The 17,067-nt window shown below is 33.8% G+C and overlaps 1 protein-coding gene across 6 annotated transcripts in view; it reads right to left on the minus strand.

The window, feature by feature from the left end:
* Positions 1-17,067, minus strand: part of LOC108150556 (mitogen-activated protein kinase ERK-A) — a 155,237-nt gene that overhangs the window by 96,873 nt on the left and 41,297 nt on the right. For 5 of the 6 annotated variants that reach the window (XM_041710136.1, XM_041710135.1, XM_041710134.1 and 2 more), the window contains exons 3-4: positions 15,195-15,321; positions 5,400-5,510 (exon numbers count right to left, since the gene is read on the minus strand). In XM_041710136.1, the coding sequence (XP_041566070.1) occupies positions 5,400-5,510; positions 15,195-15,321 (238 nt within the window). The remainder of the gene's footprint in view (positions 1-5,399; positions 5,511-15,194; positions 15,322-17,067) is intronic. The other variant, XM_041710137.1, reaches the window with a different exon arrangement.

Here is a 17,067-nt window from a genome sequence, read left to right on the forward strand (position 1 = left end):
GGTTATTTACATGTAATGTGTATATATATTTTCTTTGGCTCAAGTCGCTGCTGTGTTCAGCTCATTTACTTAAATTTATACGTGTTCATGTTGTAGTTTTTAAAACTGAATCGGCTCCTGTCATGAGATCATCCATGTAAAAGTCATTTCTAATTATATTACCAATTTCTTTATTTTTTACACTTATCTGCTATATCTACCAGAACTCTAGTAGCCAAATATAGAGCAGAGGCAGTACCATAGCTTACTGTTTTTAATTTATAGTACTTTATCTTATCTTCCGGAGAATCTCTCCATAATATATATTGATATTCTTGATCTTTGTCATCAATAAATATCTGTCGGCACATTTTTTCTATGCCCGCTGATATAACGTATTTCCATTTACGCCAATTCAAAAATATATATAAAATTTCTTTTTGGACTCTAGGTCCAACCCACGTTATTAAGTATCTCTTCTGAGTATTAGCTTATTACAAAGCGTACACAAATATTCAATTGTACACCTCTGCACATTAAGATGCTTAAGACATCTTGTGCATAATTGCACCTATTTAATATTTTACGATTATTTTCGTACCGCTTAGGTAGAAGTTTTCTGCGGAACCCAAACATAGGTGACTTTAAATAATTAAAATTTACGGAGGTTCTTAGATTCTTCGTGTATCAACTCGACTTACAGTTTTTTTTTCTCTTCTCTGTCTTTGAACTTCTAGAAACGTTTCAGCTGATAAGGAAACCAATTTCATGCAGGAAACCAACACACTGCTTTAAATACATGTATATAAATGTAGATAATCCGAACTTTATTTATGCACTAACATGGCTGAGGCCGTTAGCATCTTTTATAGTGCATTGAAATCCTTCCTTTGTGTGTTCCGTTACATTATCTGTCGAAATCCAATAAACCTAAGTGGTTTAATATGGATTTATCTCGCCTAAAAAATTTAAGGTCCAGACTTTATAATTAATTATAAAAAGATTAGATTTTGAAAGTTGTACTGCTAACTTTATGCACATGTTTATTATCCTGGGAAAGAATTGGGTTAATGCTTCTCAACCCAAAATTTCGCTTCTACCGTATTTTTTTCATCAAATAACAGTGTGATACAGGTTGCATTACATTAGGGTTTATAATTTAAAAACACGTGGTCAGGTTGTGAGTTTTTTACACATTGCTTATGATAATCGATACTTCCGATAAAAAAATCGATTTTTGAACACTACCTCACTATATACATATGTCAGGCCGGCTTATTAAGCGAAGTGATATATATGTATGAAGATGACGTCCTAATGTACATACAGTTTTATATCCTAAAAACTCCCTAAGAAATCGAGGATTCCAGTGGATGTGGCGAGGAATTCGAAGTTCTAAAGGAATTCCTCGGTAATTACTATGGAATTTCGAAAATAAAAACCGACGGATTTTTAGATCGAATTCCCCTCGGAAATCTCTCGGGAATATGGAACTTAAGCAATAGGCAAATTTCCGAGGAATTCTTGATGAAAATAATAAAAAAATCAATAGTAATTCCTGGGGAAAATCCCGATGAATTCCTGCGTTTATCCTAGTGAAAAAATAATAGTGAACACCCCTTGGAATTCCTCGGAAATCCTGCCATAAATCCTGGGGAAAATCCTGAGGGAATTTCCTCGGAAATTAGCTAAGGAATCTTTCCGGAAATCCTAGTAAAAAAACACTAAAAATTTAGTAACTTTTATTAAAATTTATATTTTTAACATTTATATATTATTATTTTTTTTTTTTGAGTTGTTTTTGGCGCAGGCTAAGGCGTGCACAAGAACTTTTCCGCCGGCTGCTGGCCCCCCCAACGCAAATATGCTGTCTGTAATCAAAATACGTATATATATATGTTGCAGCTTTGTTATTATTTTCCGACATTGTAATAGCGCAGCGAGTTTCGGTTTCACACGCACGAAATCCTAAACGCAACTACCAGCGTCATCCATTCTTCTTTCTGTGCTTACCACCGAACCACACTCGGCGACAGCAACACAACGCTGTCGCCCCGCTAAAACGGTACTTCTTAAGCGACAATACACATACAACCAAACAAAGCACCGTTAGAGGCTTCTGGAATTTTCCAGAGACTGTATACCCATACACTCATACCAACATCCACACACTCTTAGTGTGCGCCGACATATCTATATATTAGAATAAAATACAAAATCTGATGTATTTTGCTCAATATACTATCAAGTAAAAGAACGCTGGAATGCCTTTAAGGGCCTTTTTTCCGTTGACGGCGTCTATGATGAAACCGCAAAGAAGGTGCTCTGCTTAAACTCCTTTTTTAGCCTTCGGCAGGTTGCTTCGCTTCAGGATTGTGGTGATGGTCCTATTCTGTAGAAAAAACTTAATAAATTGCACGCTCATCTTCTTCATAATATTTATACTTACATAGGCGGTTTGGATCGGGAACGAATCGCGGACTTCTGCATTCTTGGAATTTCTCTTATGGAATATATGCAGCATGGCAGTGGCTTTAAAATCTTAAGGGTCTTCGTGTTGGCGTGCAGTTTTCACTCTAAGTCACGAACCCTCACCTTTACCTCTTCCACCTGATCCTTTGGTGGGGATCCTGGTAAGGGATCGCAGCTGTTTTCCGGGGTTTCCGTTAAAAAGTCGTCTTCTAAGAAATAAAAATTGTATTCATATAAAAATTAAATTAATTCGATTTTATTTGGTTTACTTACAATCCACAGAGAAGAGTAGGTTTTGGATTTTATTAGAGATTGCCATCTTCGTAACTACTTTAAACGAGATTTTTCTTTAATTTCAATTAAAGTGCAGTATGTGTGAAACTTTTATCGCAAATAAAAAATTATTATTATTATTATTATTATTATTATAATCTCTTTATTTATTATATTTATTTAATTTATTATATTTATTTAATTTATTATATTTATTAAATGTATTATATTTATTTATTATATATATAATATATAGTTTATTTATTATTATTGTTATAATTATTTTATCTGCTGTTATTATTTATTTTGGTTTAACGTTGTGAAATTTTTATTCCTGATAGTTTAGTGAAAAACTTGTTTGCAACTTTTTAACCTGACCTAACACAACTTTTGAGACGAGTAAAAATATCACAATAACAGCACTTTCACATAAACTGCACTTTTATCACCAAAAATAAATTCATTTGCACTAATGGTTTCCGTGGCTCGCGTTTTTTTTTTAACAACTTTATTTTACCACGATTTAATTTCACAATGCTTTAAACAATATTTATTTATATATATTTATGCACTTACCTGATTAATTCAAAATCAATTAAAGTTTTCACTTTTACTCTATTTCAGTCGAATTCAAGTGCAAAGCGAATGGGGAGAAGGGAAACGAAACCGAAAATTCTGCATGGCGCGTGCCAGGGTATATCCGACCATAACAATGACTTTTAATTAAAATCACATAAGGCAGATAATCAAACATGAACATGTTGTCTATCGCAACTTTACAATAACTTCCAACATGTTATAACATTAAATCAATAAAAATCATTTAAATATAATCTTAAAAATTGATAAATGTACCAGTGCGTACTTCGGCAGTGCCAGAAGTGCCGACAGATATTTTGTAAGCCTGCTTTGTCAGAACTTCGCTAGATGTTGTTTTTCGAACATGCCGCAGGAAAATACAGGGAAGGGAATTTCAGAACTGGACACGCATATTTTGCCAAGCATTTTAATTGAGTTTTTCCCAAAAAGATAAAATTTAGGCATTGGAATAAAAAGCACGCTCTAGTGTAAAGATAGATGCCAAAGTAGGCAAAACGAATGGAATGCTCCGACAACTTAACTTAACAAAATATTTATTGCCTAGTAACATTCGTCTACTAATTACCAGAGTCATTTTGACCTCCTAGTTAGCCAGCTCTCACAACCATTTTGTTATTAATGCCGTTCGCTTGTGGAACCAACTTCCTAATAGCATTAAATTAATTAATTTTAATGCACACCTCCATTTAAATTAAAAAAAAAACTTATAAAATTGTTAGAACCATAACTGTTAAGAAAAATAAAACAAAACATAAAAAACAAAATACAAATTAAGTACTTCTATGGTTAATTTTTTATTTTTTTTTTAACTTTTCGGTCATTAAACTGCACTATGCGGTATTTGACCCGTTTTCTTGGCATACATGTACTTTTTTTATGCAATTTTTAGATTTTTAAATGCGAACGTATTAAGAATACCGCAAATGTTAATATGACAGTCCAGTCTGTTATTATCAGCTGTCAGTCTTTAAACAAACACCAAGTGTTTACAATTGACTTAAATTCGGGATGCAGTTCGAAATTCATAATTCTCCAACGAAGCAACGTGAAACTTTTAAATTTTAAATGGAAATTCAATTTACGGGTTTGTAATATATGTTGTTACCTATATGTTGCTTATTTTCTGCGTGCATTTTTTTAAATTTGTAAATTAGCACATGGTACCCGTGTAGAACTTTTGGAATAAAAATTGAACTTTAAAGTTGTTTAGATTTGCACAGTGAAAAAATCAAATTATAAGATGAAGCTCATTTCGACTTTGGTGATTACGTCAATAAGTTGAAATTCCACATTTGGCGTTCCAAAAACCCGCAATGACTGTTTGGTGCGGTATGTTGTCAGGCGGCATCATTCGTCCGCTTTTCTTCGAATCTAAAGCAGCCGCTCTAACCGCCAATGGTGACCGCTACCGCGTCTTGTTTGTTCTCTTTTTTTTTTTCTTTTGATTAGGACAAAATTGAAAAATTATTCAATCGGATGACCTACTTCTATATTAAGTCTTCCACATGAAGTCATTCCACAAATAAACCGATAGGCTATTCAAAAGATAATTGAGAAAATATTCGCTCGTTTTTTTATATCCGTTTTGAAACGTAAAAATAGAATTAGTTGAACTAAAATTGTTCTTAGTAATCTTAAAATATATTATGTGTTTTACACCTTGTCCTTTGCGACTAGCGCATTAAATTAAAAGTTTTATACTTGTATCGTTAGGGATAATTAAAAAAATAGCGTAAACAATTTAATCATTTAACAAATTTTGTAGTTTACTAATTTGAAAAAAAAATATAAAGCAAATATAAAATATAAATATAAAGCAATATTGCACTTGAATTTTGTACTAATAACTTTGTAGTTATACAATACATTAGTTACGAATACACTCAAATTTTAGTTAGCAGCAGGAACAGTAGGAATTTAAAAAATATCTATTTCCGATTTACTTTTATTTTTCAAAATGATGTTAAAAACTATTACAGTATTTTGTTCCTTAAAAAATCTACACAAAACGAAAGTCGATATAAAATAGGTATATTTGCAGGCTGTTACATTTTAATATAAGTCTACATTCTTACCTGTGTTTTAAGTAGTTTATACAAATCAGTCTCCATTAAACACTGTACAATATAAACATCCCTCATTTGGTCTATGCTATCAACTCGAAGAATGTCTCGAATATCAATAATCTAAAAATGTAATATGATTTCTAAATTAAACAAATTTATATTATGATTCTATGAATATTTGATTTCTGGTGCAGTTTGACTCCGTCATTATAAAAATGTATAAAAGACATGTAAACGTCATTAAACATACATTCACAGATTTTTTCTAATCGAAAAAAATAATGAACAAATGAATTTTCATTAATTTGTTTTTTTATATTCTTTTGTGTTGTTTTATATTCTTTGTATAAACTTGAAAGAAAATCATATTTAGGCTTATTCTTTTTCCAAAGCGTTTTCTTTTGAATAACAAAATCAAAACAAAACTTGTTTTAACTAACAGTATTCAAATTGTAGCGAATCGCCAGTCTTTTTGCGTAAAAAGTAAATGCAGCTTGCGCGTTGCGTCCAGTGATTTGCTCCACTTTAAAAACAAATGTATTGTCAATATTAATTACATTTATATTGCAAAACAGGGAACCCCTATTTCACATAGTCGGAAAAGTCGTTTTAATTGCGTTGCGAAATTCTGACAGTACTGCAAGAGTATAAACAGGGATAAAATAATATTAATTACAGTTTTTGTGGTAAATATAATCGTTTTTTTAAAGAATAATTTTAATTTTTTTTTTTCTTCGACATATAGTAATGGATAAATATTTCAGAATTACGGTTTTAATTTCATTAAAATCGGAGGACTATAACATAAAGCTCCCATTAAACAAATTTAACTCTTTTATTTTTTAATTTTTTTTTAGAAATTCTCTTTGATTATTTAATTATTTAACAGTTCAAAAATACACTTTTAATTTATTTAAAATCTGAAAACGATATCATAGAGCTGCCATAGGAACTCAAATAACTGTAAATCATCATAGCTTCAATGCATTTAAACATATACGCAAGTAAATCATAATTTTAATGTCTTCAAGAATATAATTTCAGTCAGAAGTTTGCAACGCAGTGAAGGAGACATTTTCGACTCTTTAAAGTATATATATTCTTGATCAGCATCACTAGGCCGTCCGTCCGTCTGTCCGTCCGTTTCTTCGCAAACTAGTCTCTCAAATTTAAAGCGACTATATCATATAGCTGCCATAGGAACAATCGGAAATAAAATACAAACAAAATTATATCTTTGATGTTTTTTATTTTTTTTTTAGTTCTTCGACATATAGTAATGATTAAATATTTTAGAATTACGGTTTAAATTTCATCAAATTCGGACGACTACATAATATAGCTCCCATAGAAATAAAAACAAGAAAGAAAGCAAACTTCGGCAAGCCGAAGTTCATATACCCTTGCAGCTTTTGCAAGAATTAAACATTTTTGAAAACATTAAAATTATAATTCACTTGCGTATAAGTTTAAAAACATTGAAGCTATGATGATTAGCAGCTCAATTATTTGATAGTTATTTTATATATTTTTATTGTTCCTATGGGAGCTATATGATATAGTCGTCCGACTTTGATGAAACTTAAACCGAAAATTGGAAATATTTAACCATTACTAAATGTCGAAGAACTAAACAAAAAATTAAAAAACAGAAAAGTTATAATTTTTTTCATTTATTTCTCCGATTGTTCCTATGGGAGCTATATGATATAGTCGTCCGACTTTGATGAAATTTAAACCGTAAATCGAAAATATTTAACCATTACTAAATGTCGAAGAACTAAACAAAAAAATAAAAAACAGAAAAGTTATAATTTTTTTTCATTTATTTTTCCGATTGTTCCTATGGGAGCTATATGCTATAGTCGTCCGATTTTGATGAAATTTGTACCATAATTCTGAAATATTTAACCATTGCTTTATGTCGAAGAACAAAACAAAAAATTAAAAAACAGCAAAGTTATAATTTTTTTTTAATTATTTTTCCGATTGTTCCTATGGGAGCTATATGCTATAGTCGTCCGATTTTGATGAAATTTAAACCATAATTCTGAAATATTTAACCATTGCTATATGTCGAAGAACTAAACAAAAAATTAAAAAACAGCAAAGTTATAATTTTTTTTCATTTATTTTTCCGATTGTTCCTATGGGAGCTATATGCTATAGTCGTCCGATCCGGCTCGTTCCGACTTATATACTACCTGCAATAGAAAGACAACTTTTGGGAAAGTTTCATGCAGATAGCTTTAAAACTGAGAGACTAGTTTGCATATAAACGGACGGACAGACGGACAGACGGACGGACAGACGGACGGACAGACGGACGGACAGACGGACATGGCTGGATCGACTCGCCTAGTGATGCTGATCAAGAATATATATACTTTATAGGGTCGGAGATGTCTCCTTCACTGCATTGCAAACTTCTGACTGAAATTATAATACCCTCGGCAAGGGTATAAAAATATATAAAAAATAACTATCTAATAATTGAGCTGCAAATCATCATAGCTTCAAGTTTTTAAACATATACGGAAGTAAATCATAATTTTAAAGTTTTCATATTAATTCTTGCAATAGCTGCAAGGGTATATGAACTTCGGCATGCCGAAGTTTGCTTTCTTTCTTGTTAATTTTGGCAATAGCTGCAAGGGTAAATGGTATATGAACTTCGGTTTACCGAAGTTTGCTTCCTTTCCTGTTTTTTTATTCTTTAGGACATAGTAATGGTTTAGTAGTTCAGATTTACGCATTAAATTTTATTAAAATCGGAAACTGATATCATATCATATCTTAGCTGTCATACGAACGATCGAATAACTAAGGTAAAAATCTTCAAAGCTTCAATGTTTTTAAACTTATACGCATATAATTTGATATTTACATGTTTTAAGGAATATTTAATTTTTACAGCTGCATGCGTATATAAACTTCGGCTTGCCGAAGTTTGCTTTCTTTCTGGTTTTTTAGTGGTTTCTGTTGCTGATAAATCAAAAAATATTTGGCGGAGTGATTAAAAGCACGACCGCTCTGCTCTACTGCTCGACACTGTTTTGAGACCATTATAAAAGTGTGTCAAAAAAGTTGTAAGCGCGTAGTTTTATTTGTATTCATCGCATCGGGTCATGCTATAGCTCGCTGGAATGGTCTTTTCACGCGCCTTTGTTGTTTGGTTCAGTCGTTCATGAGCTATGGCGTATACATATTACAGTACTAAAACAAAGACAAAAATAAATCCTAGGCCGCCAATAAAATTTGTGCAGTTTATGGACCCGGTACAGTTTCTAGTTCCACCATACAACGATGGTTTCAACGTTTTAACGGAAGGCCTATTGTCCAAAATTGCGACAAAATCGTTGAATTGGTCGAGAGAGACCGGCAGAGTAGCAGCCGTAGCATCGGGCAAGAGCTGGGTATGAGTCATCAAACCGTTATAATCCATTCAAAGAAGCTTGGATTCACAAAGAAGCTTGGATTCACAAAGAAGTTTGACGTATGGGTGCAGAACGAAGTGACGCAGAAAAAAAAACTTTGACCGTATCGACTTGTTTCTAAAGCGGATGGTGACTGGCGATGAAAAATTGATTACTTATTACAACGTGAGGCGCAAACGGTCGTGGTCGATGCGCGGTAAAGCGGCTCACGGTGGCCAAGACCGCACATACGGCCAGGAAGGTTCTGAAGTGTTTGGTGGGACTGGCAGGGAATCATCCACTATGAGCTGCTCCCAACAACTGGACCGCTTGAAGGCAGCACTATTGCAGAAGAGGCTATCTTTGATCAACAGAGGCGAAATTGTCTTCCACCAGATATTAGACTTAAATCGCTTAATTTTAACCATTTTTAAGAAATATTGATAATTCAATAAAAAAAAAACCGCAGGACTTTCATTGTTTCATTTATACTTCCCCCTTTGAGCATGATGTAAGTTTTTTAGTCAATTCTATTCAATTCTATTGAAAGGTTCGTTCAGAGGATTAAAGTAGTAAGGAAAATGACAAAGGAATTGTCAAAGTTTACCTAGGAATTTCTGGATGACATGATAAAAAGGCAGTTGAAGTAGCAAACTTGTCGACATCACATCACAAATAATACTGTATCAAGTCAAGATTTTCGGTAAAAGAATTAAAAGGAGCGATATCAGAAGTGGGATCTGTACCAATTCCTGCTATATACGTGATTTAGAGAAATCGCACACTGACAGTAGACTTATTATGCAACTGCATGAAGAGCAGAGGTTTGCAGGTTTAACCCATGTGTGCGATCTTAGCATTGAGTGAAATCATTTTTAAAAATGGTTGCCAGCTGTTTCCCATACGCTATTTTGCTTGTAAAAAAGGGAAAGTGATTCGAATAGACTCTGTGTTGATTATAGAGACTAAAGCTCAAACACCGTTCCAGACAAATTCCTCGTATTGCTCAAAATTGCCTGATTCTGTGCTGCTAATCATTTTCCCTTTTAGACATGGCATGTGGATATCATCAAATAGCAAAGCATCCTGATGCTGTAGAATACACTGCTGTCGTAATGTTTGATGGTTAACGCGACTATTTACCAAGAAAGGAAGCAAGCTTCAAAAAGCCGCAGTCATAAACCCTTAGAGCGAGCTATTGCAATAATTAAATATTCTTTAAAACAACTATATTTCCATTTTTATGCGCGTATGTTTAATATGTTTTCCGCTAAATTATCTGATCGATCCTACAGCTGCTATATCATATAATCGTCCGATTTTAATAAAATTGAAGCCGTAATTCTGAAATTTTTAACCATTACTATATGTCGAAAACCTAAAAATAAAATACAGCAAAGCTATAATTTTTTTTCATTTATTTTTCCGATTGTTCCTATGAGACCTATATGCTGTAGTCTTCCGATCCGGCTCGTTCCTACTTATATACTGCCTGCAACAGCAATACAAATTTTGGGAAAGTTTCATGCAGATAGCTTTAAAACTGAGAGACAAGTTTGCGTAGAAACGGACGGAAAGACGGGCATGGCTAGATCGACTCTCCTAGTGATGCTGATCAAGAATATATACTTTAAAGGGTCGGAAATGTCTCCTTCACTGCGTTGCAAACTTCTGACTGAAATTATAATACCCTCTGCAAGGGTATAAATGGAATAGACAGAATTTATTGTTAACGTTAATGGAACTAGCCGAGTTTTTTATCAATAGATTCTTGATGTGAAATTTAATACATGTGATGCTAAAAACCATTTAAAAGGGGGTGCTGGTACAACAAGTGAAGTTGGTTAAGAATGATGACAAAACTTTAACTTACAGCAGCGATAATAGGGGAGCAGATTGCATGACTCGCGCTGAGAAAAACGGCACATGAATATGGGGAAGGGAAGGGTAACAGCCCGACGCTGCAGATCGTGTTTCGAGAGTGCAACTCGAGTGGTTGTTGGCAGCGAAAACAGAAGACAGACTAATAAGACTTATTCAATTTGTTCACGCCAAATAGGCGTTTGTATTTTCTAGAGCGACAGTTCCTCCAAAGGTCTCCATCAGCTGTCCGCTCTTCCGATCCAACTCCCTCCAAGTCTCCGCTTCGCTCTGGAGAGCACTAGATAAGTTATGTTTAAGAAGTTCCAAGATTTTAATCAAATTAAAACCGTAAGAAAAACCACTATACCTCAAAAAAAAATGCAAAAAAAAAAAAATTTAAAACAGCGAAATAATTTTTGTTCTTCTATATTTTTTATTTTTCAGATTGTTCTTATTAAACCATTTTTAACCGAAGAATTTAAAAAAAAATATAACTTTTTTCATTTATTTGGATTTTTACAATGGGCTCTATATGATTTAGTCGTCCGACTAATATACAACCTGCAGTAGAAAGACATCTCTCGGAAAAGTTTCATTTAGAGAGCTATAGGACAGAGACTTCTTTGCGTACAAACGGTCAGACGGACATGGCTATATTGACCCTTCTAGTGATGCTGATCAAATGTCACTGCGTTGCAAACTTTTGAATAAAATTATAATATTCACCGCAAGAGTATAATAAGATTACATATATGTAACCAATTTAATTTTTAAATGGCAGCTGTAGTACATAGTTGTCTGATTGTCAAGCACTTTTACCCAGAGTAAGGAATACATAAATAAAATAGATTAGCTTAGTTTCATGTCAGTAGCCCTTATACTGCAAAAATTTCAAATAAAAATATAAATATAAGGGATATTTTCACAGCTTTTAACAATTGTTCCTATGAAAGCTATAAGAAACAGACGTCCGTGCGCTTTTACCCCGATTAAGGTATGCATATAAAATACGATTTGGAAATATTCATGTTAATATATTATATACTGTGCGAAATATCTTCAATTCTTGTAAGTTAAATCCGATTGTTCCTATGGGAGCTATAGGATATAGACGACCGATCGGGGCGCTTTTTAAGCTTGATCTGCATACACATGTTTAAGGACGACTGTGAATGTTTCAGATCGCTAAATTTTAAACTGAGCTCGCAAACGGTATTAAAACAGACAGACAGACTGCCAGGAAAGAATATATATACCTAAAAGGGTATGAAAAGTCACATTCACTCCATTGCAAACATATGTCAGGAGCTATAATAGGTTAAACAAATCGGTTTGGTTTTACGCACTAAACTTGACTTTACCCCTCGAGTGCAACGATGGTGGGCTTATCCTTATCCTTACATTTGATATACAAACACGTATGATTCATTTTAATTTTTTTTTCAAAAAGTGCAATTCAAATAAATTCCGACCACTAATTTTATAAATACTTGAATAAGATTGAGTTTGACAAACAGGGTGTGTTGTTTTGCAATATTCAAAGAATAATAAAACGCTTTGTCCGACAGTGGTTTAAAAATTTTCAATTCAGATTTGATAGATATTGTTATCCAAACAAAAGCTAACAAATTGAGTAAGGGTGTGTTGTTTTGCAATTTTTAAAGGATTAATAAAAAGCTTTGTCGGCCAGTGGTACACAAAATTTCAATTCAGATTTGTTTGATACTGTTAACCAAACAAAGACTAACAAATTGAGAAAGGGTGTGTTGTTTAGCAATAATCAAAGGAATAATAAAACACTTATCTGTATCAGTACAGACAGAATTTTATCGTATTCCAAAAGTTAACATTGCCCGGCATACAACATATGAGGATATGGCAAGAAAATCACGAGGTGAAAATGATATTAAAAAATATGTGGTTGCTAAATTATATGGATTAAGCATGTGCGTTTACTTGTTTCACAGTTTTCATCACAAAAAAACAAGCTTCTTCTAATTGCAACAGACAAGCTGAGCGTGTGATGGAGGGAGAACCAAAATTAATTTTATTAATTGCAATGGTATACAAATAAAATGAATAATTTAAGAAAATTAAGTGTACGTAAAGAGTTAAAATATATAAGGCAAATATAGGAAGAATATTTAGTAAATTAATAAAATTATTCTTAGTTCAAGGAACTAGTGAGTTGGCTCGGAGGACGCCTAGCTGTGGGCGACCAAGCAATCGCACGTTGCTAATAGCGAACGTCCTACAAGGTCAGCTGTGAATAGCAACCCATACACAAAGCTTTCCCATTAAATACAACCTGTCTCCATCCTTACCCACACAACATCTCACCCCGGCTGAGGGCCGGGTTAAAAACTAGTCTCAATTAGGATCAGGGAAATGGCGACCCCGCTGTTCAATATTTCGCTATTTTTCGCAGATCTCTGATCTGGTGGACCTTTTCTTAATATTGAGTCGGGCACTCCCAAAAAACACAGAACGAAGATGAAAAAGGGTGCTGGCCCCATCCCAAACTAGGGCAAACAGTCGGGCGCCTGTACATCTGCAAAGTGCGCGCATTTTTCTGCTTCATAATTTCAGCACAACATCGTAGCAAGTATGGAGATCAGGCTAACATCGGCCTATATGGCCTTCTAAAAGGAGGACCTCCAGGCGAACAAGTCAGACGACTAGCCGAAAAGAGTGAGGCGCTCAAAATAGGCCTGGTAATCGGCTGCGACGATAATGCTTACCAGACTCAGTGGTGAAGCCCTACACGAAACAGCAGGGGTGAATCTCTTTTTAATTTCATCCTTGGCTCTAATTTGCTGATAAGCAGAATGGTAACCAGCACCCTAGGGATTTCAACACAAACTAGGTTCTTGAATAGGGGCACCCCTCTACGCCCTACCCTATAGAACTTTACTATCAATAAACTCCTATGTAACTTAGAAAGGGCGTATGCAAGGTTAAGGCATATGCACCCGATTTAGCAATCATCTTCTCAGGCAAAATCCACAAACAAACTAATGACCGCCAAACTAAAAAATACTCTCCGACTGGAGTGCAGAAAAAATACTTGGAGTAAATCCCTCGAAAACTGAACTATTGCTATTTACAAATAGATATAAGGTTTCACAATTAACCCTCAATACTAAACAACTGCTTTCTCTGCTTCAGTGACAACGCAAGATACTGGGGTTTAGTACTAGTCAAGCGTTTGAAATGGAGACTAAACAACCATTGAGGAAGCGAGGAAAGCAACATTTGCCCTCTACACCTGTAAAAACGCCATCGGGACGAAATATTGCATGTCCCCAAAACTCCTCAACTGGATGGATATACATAGCAATAGTCAAGACTATTCTGATATACGGTGTATCCACCTGGTGGCCTGCTCTTAGCAAGCAGACAACCTCAGCAAACCTATACAAGGCTCAAGGGTTTGCTTCTTATGCATAAGCGGTGCCCTACGCGAAACCCCAAACGATGCGCTAAACGCTATATTAAGCCTTTCTAGTCTGGCCTAAGCCGGCATGGAAAGGGCCAAAAAAAAACGGCAAATCATTTGAGAGACACTGGAGAATAGAAACCCCAAGCATATGGTCAGGTCAGGATTCTCCACCCCATTTTAACCATATCGGCGGAGGTACATATATACTCTAATCAACTCAACATCAGGAAATATTTTAGGCTTTGGGATCACATCAGCGTCTTCCAATCGGAAGTATTTGACAACTGTCAACAAAGATGGATCAACATCAACAGTTACCGAAAAAAATTTGACGCTCTTCTTTCCAGCTAGAAACATTTTTGAAAAGTTCAAGTTGATATCAAGTTCTGAAAAATTAACCGATAAATAACAGCAAATTGACAAAAGTTGCTCTTCTAACTCGCACATGATTATACTCCTCATTTGTAAAATTTACTTTGAGTAAATTTCCCTAAAGTGTACAACAAGTTATTCGAGATTTTCGAAATTGCTTTTTTGGTGATCGAAACAACTTGAAAACTATTGACCTGAACTTTCTGAAATATGGCATGCCGTATCGAATACAAAAAAATGTAGTACCTTCTTTGGAACCAAAAAACCCTTTTATTTGGTAAAAATTGACCCCAAACTTTTAAGTGTCAACCATTTAAAAAAAAAATAATTTTTTACATTATTCTTACATTACATTATTTTTGACATTTTTGTTTCAAATGATCCAGTTGTTCCCCGAAAAACAAAATCTGATTCTCAAAGCAACAAAATTTTGAAAACAAACTAATAATTTAAAATTTGTTAATAAAAATATTACTATTATGTATGGTATATGATAGATGTACTTTGTTTACTGGATTGGCTTTTAACAGTTAGTAGTTTTCGTTTAAAGAAAATTACGAAAACAGCCTTTATTGCGGTGCAACTGGGGTTATCCCCTTAAACCAGACAATATTTAAACCGACAAGTGCTGCTTTCTTACTTAGGGAGTTCAACTGCATCAGAAAATCATAATTTAGGATTTTTTTTATTTTAAATATAGAAATATGTTACGTTTTCGTGTTTAAATCTGGTCAAAATCGTTATTTCTCTGAGAGTCCTTTGGCAATATGTTTGATGTTCAAACGGTGAAATCTTTTTTATTGCAACTCTTTGGTTCGTTATTGTGTCATCTGCAGACCTGAAAACAAAAAATAAAATGGTTATTACATAATTCATAATGCTAAATTTAAAAAAGCTCATTATGAGAAGCAGGCTCTAACAAGAGGCTTACAATTAAGGAATTAATCCTTAACTACAGCAAAAACATGGTTTTTCTTTTGCTACTGGAATAGTAGCTCACTTTCCATCTAGGCCGCCTTACCATACTAGACAATTTTAAGCTTACATGATTTTTAACGTTTGTATTAGATAGATAGATAGATAGATAGATAGATAGATAGAAATGCCTATGTATATGTACTTTTTTTTAGCCAACGTAGTTTTAAAGCAGTCTGAAGAGAAATTTCCTCACGAACATTCTTCAGAAATCGCGGTCCATTGATATTTTTTCCTTATTAAGGGATATCCCGTTAACTTTTAGGTGTTTTTCTAAGCGTAAAATAGGCTTTATGTTCGTTTAAATGTATTAAACAGGTAAATAAAGATCAATAGCAGGATTTAAGAATTAAAATGCATGTTTTATATTTCAATAACTTTTAATTTCCATTTTTTCCTGATCAACAATTTGTTGATAATATTCTATACAAAATTTAATCCGTGTAAAACTAACGAAGTTACAGTGTTTCAAACGGGCCGTGCTTCCAAATGTTTACATATGAAAAATTTTAAATCGATTTACCGGAAAACGAATTTTTTTAAGTTCGTGAACATCAGACCTCAATATCTACAGAACCGATACTTTTGAAATTTTTAACATTACTAACTTAGATTTTTTTTTAGTTAAATAGAATAACAAAAAAATAACTTTTTGTAATTATCTCGGAAAATCTATCAGATTTAATATGAATATACATTTTGTTTTTCTGATAATTCGGTCACGTGTTATAATGTTCATCGCAAAATAACTTTTTTTCAAGGCGCCTCTGAAGATTCACGGTAATTCTTTTTCATTGAAAATTTTTTCTTACGTTCTTCAAAAGTTGTATACTATGTTTTTAAATTAAAAAAAATACATAGATGTCTCAGCAAAAAATTCATAAAAATATGCGTTTATGCCTTTAAAACCCCACCCCCCATAATGTCTCCTACGTCAAAATGTGGAAGATAACAGGACAGTTGCATTTTAATTTTAGCCTCTGTCGGATTTAGTTTTTTCAAGTATAATATAAAACAGCATTACTTCGTAATATTTTTGGCCAGAGTCAGGATTCTTGTCGACATGACAATAGCCGAGAGAAAGAAGCTGAACGTTGTCTTTCTTCCAGAAAAGTTCGCATTCGAACCCATTGCCCAATACTCATGCATATTTTGTGGTCTACAGACATTGGAAAATCTTTTTGAGTTGGAAGTTAATTTTCAATTGACTAGTAAGATTTACTAGATTATGTAGTTCATCCCAGATCGTAATATTCTGCAAAATTGTGTTTTATGTGGAGATTATGATTTGTGTCAGCTAAACGTTTTTCATTTGCCATGTTCTTTAGAGCTCGTTCGTTCAAGTGTCCCATTCGATAATGCCATCCGTTGATGTTGCTCAAGTGGATTTTCTGGATGTTATTTGATTGATGCTCTACGCTGTCCAAATAATACAGATTTCCGCGCCTTTGTGCGCGTAACCAAATTTCGTTGTTACCTTTCACGATTAGAGCCTCGTCTTTCCTGAAGTGTACCTCGTATCCCTTTCCGTAATCTTTGATATTGACAGCAAGCTCTGCCTGAGATCGGGAACGTAGTGTACGTCTGTGAGAGTAATATTCTTCTTCTC

This window comes from Drosophila elegans, unplaced genomic scaffold, assembly GCF_018152505.1.
Source record: "Drosophila elegans isolate 14027-0461.03 unplaced genomic scaffold, ASM1815250v1 contig_801, whole genome shotgun sequence".
NCBI classification, from domain to species: domain Eukaryota; kingdom Metazoa; phylum Arthropoda; class Insecta; order Diptera; family Drosophilidae; genus Drosophila; species Drosophila elegans.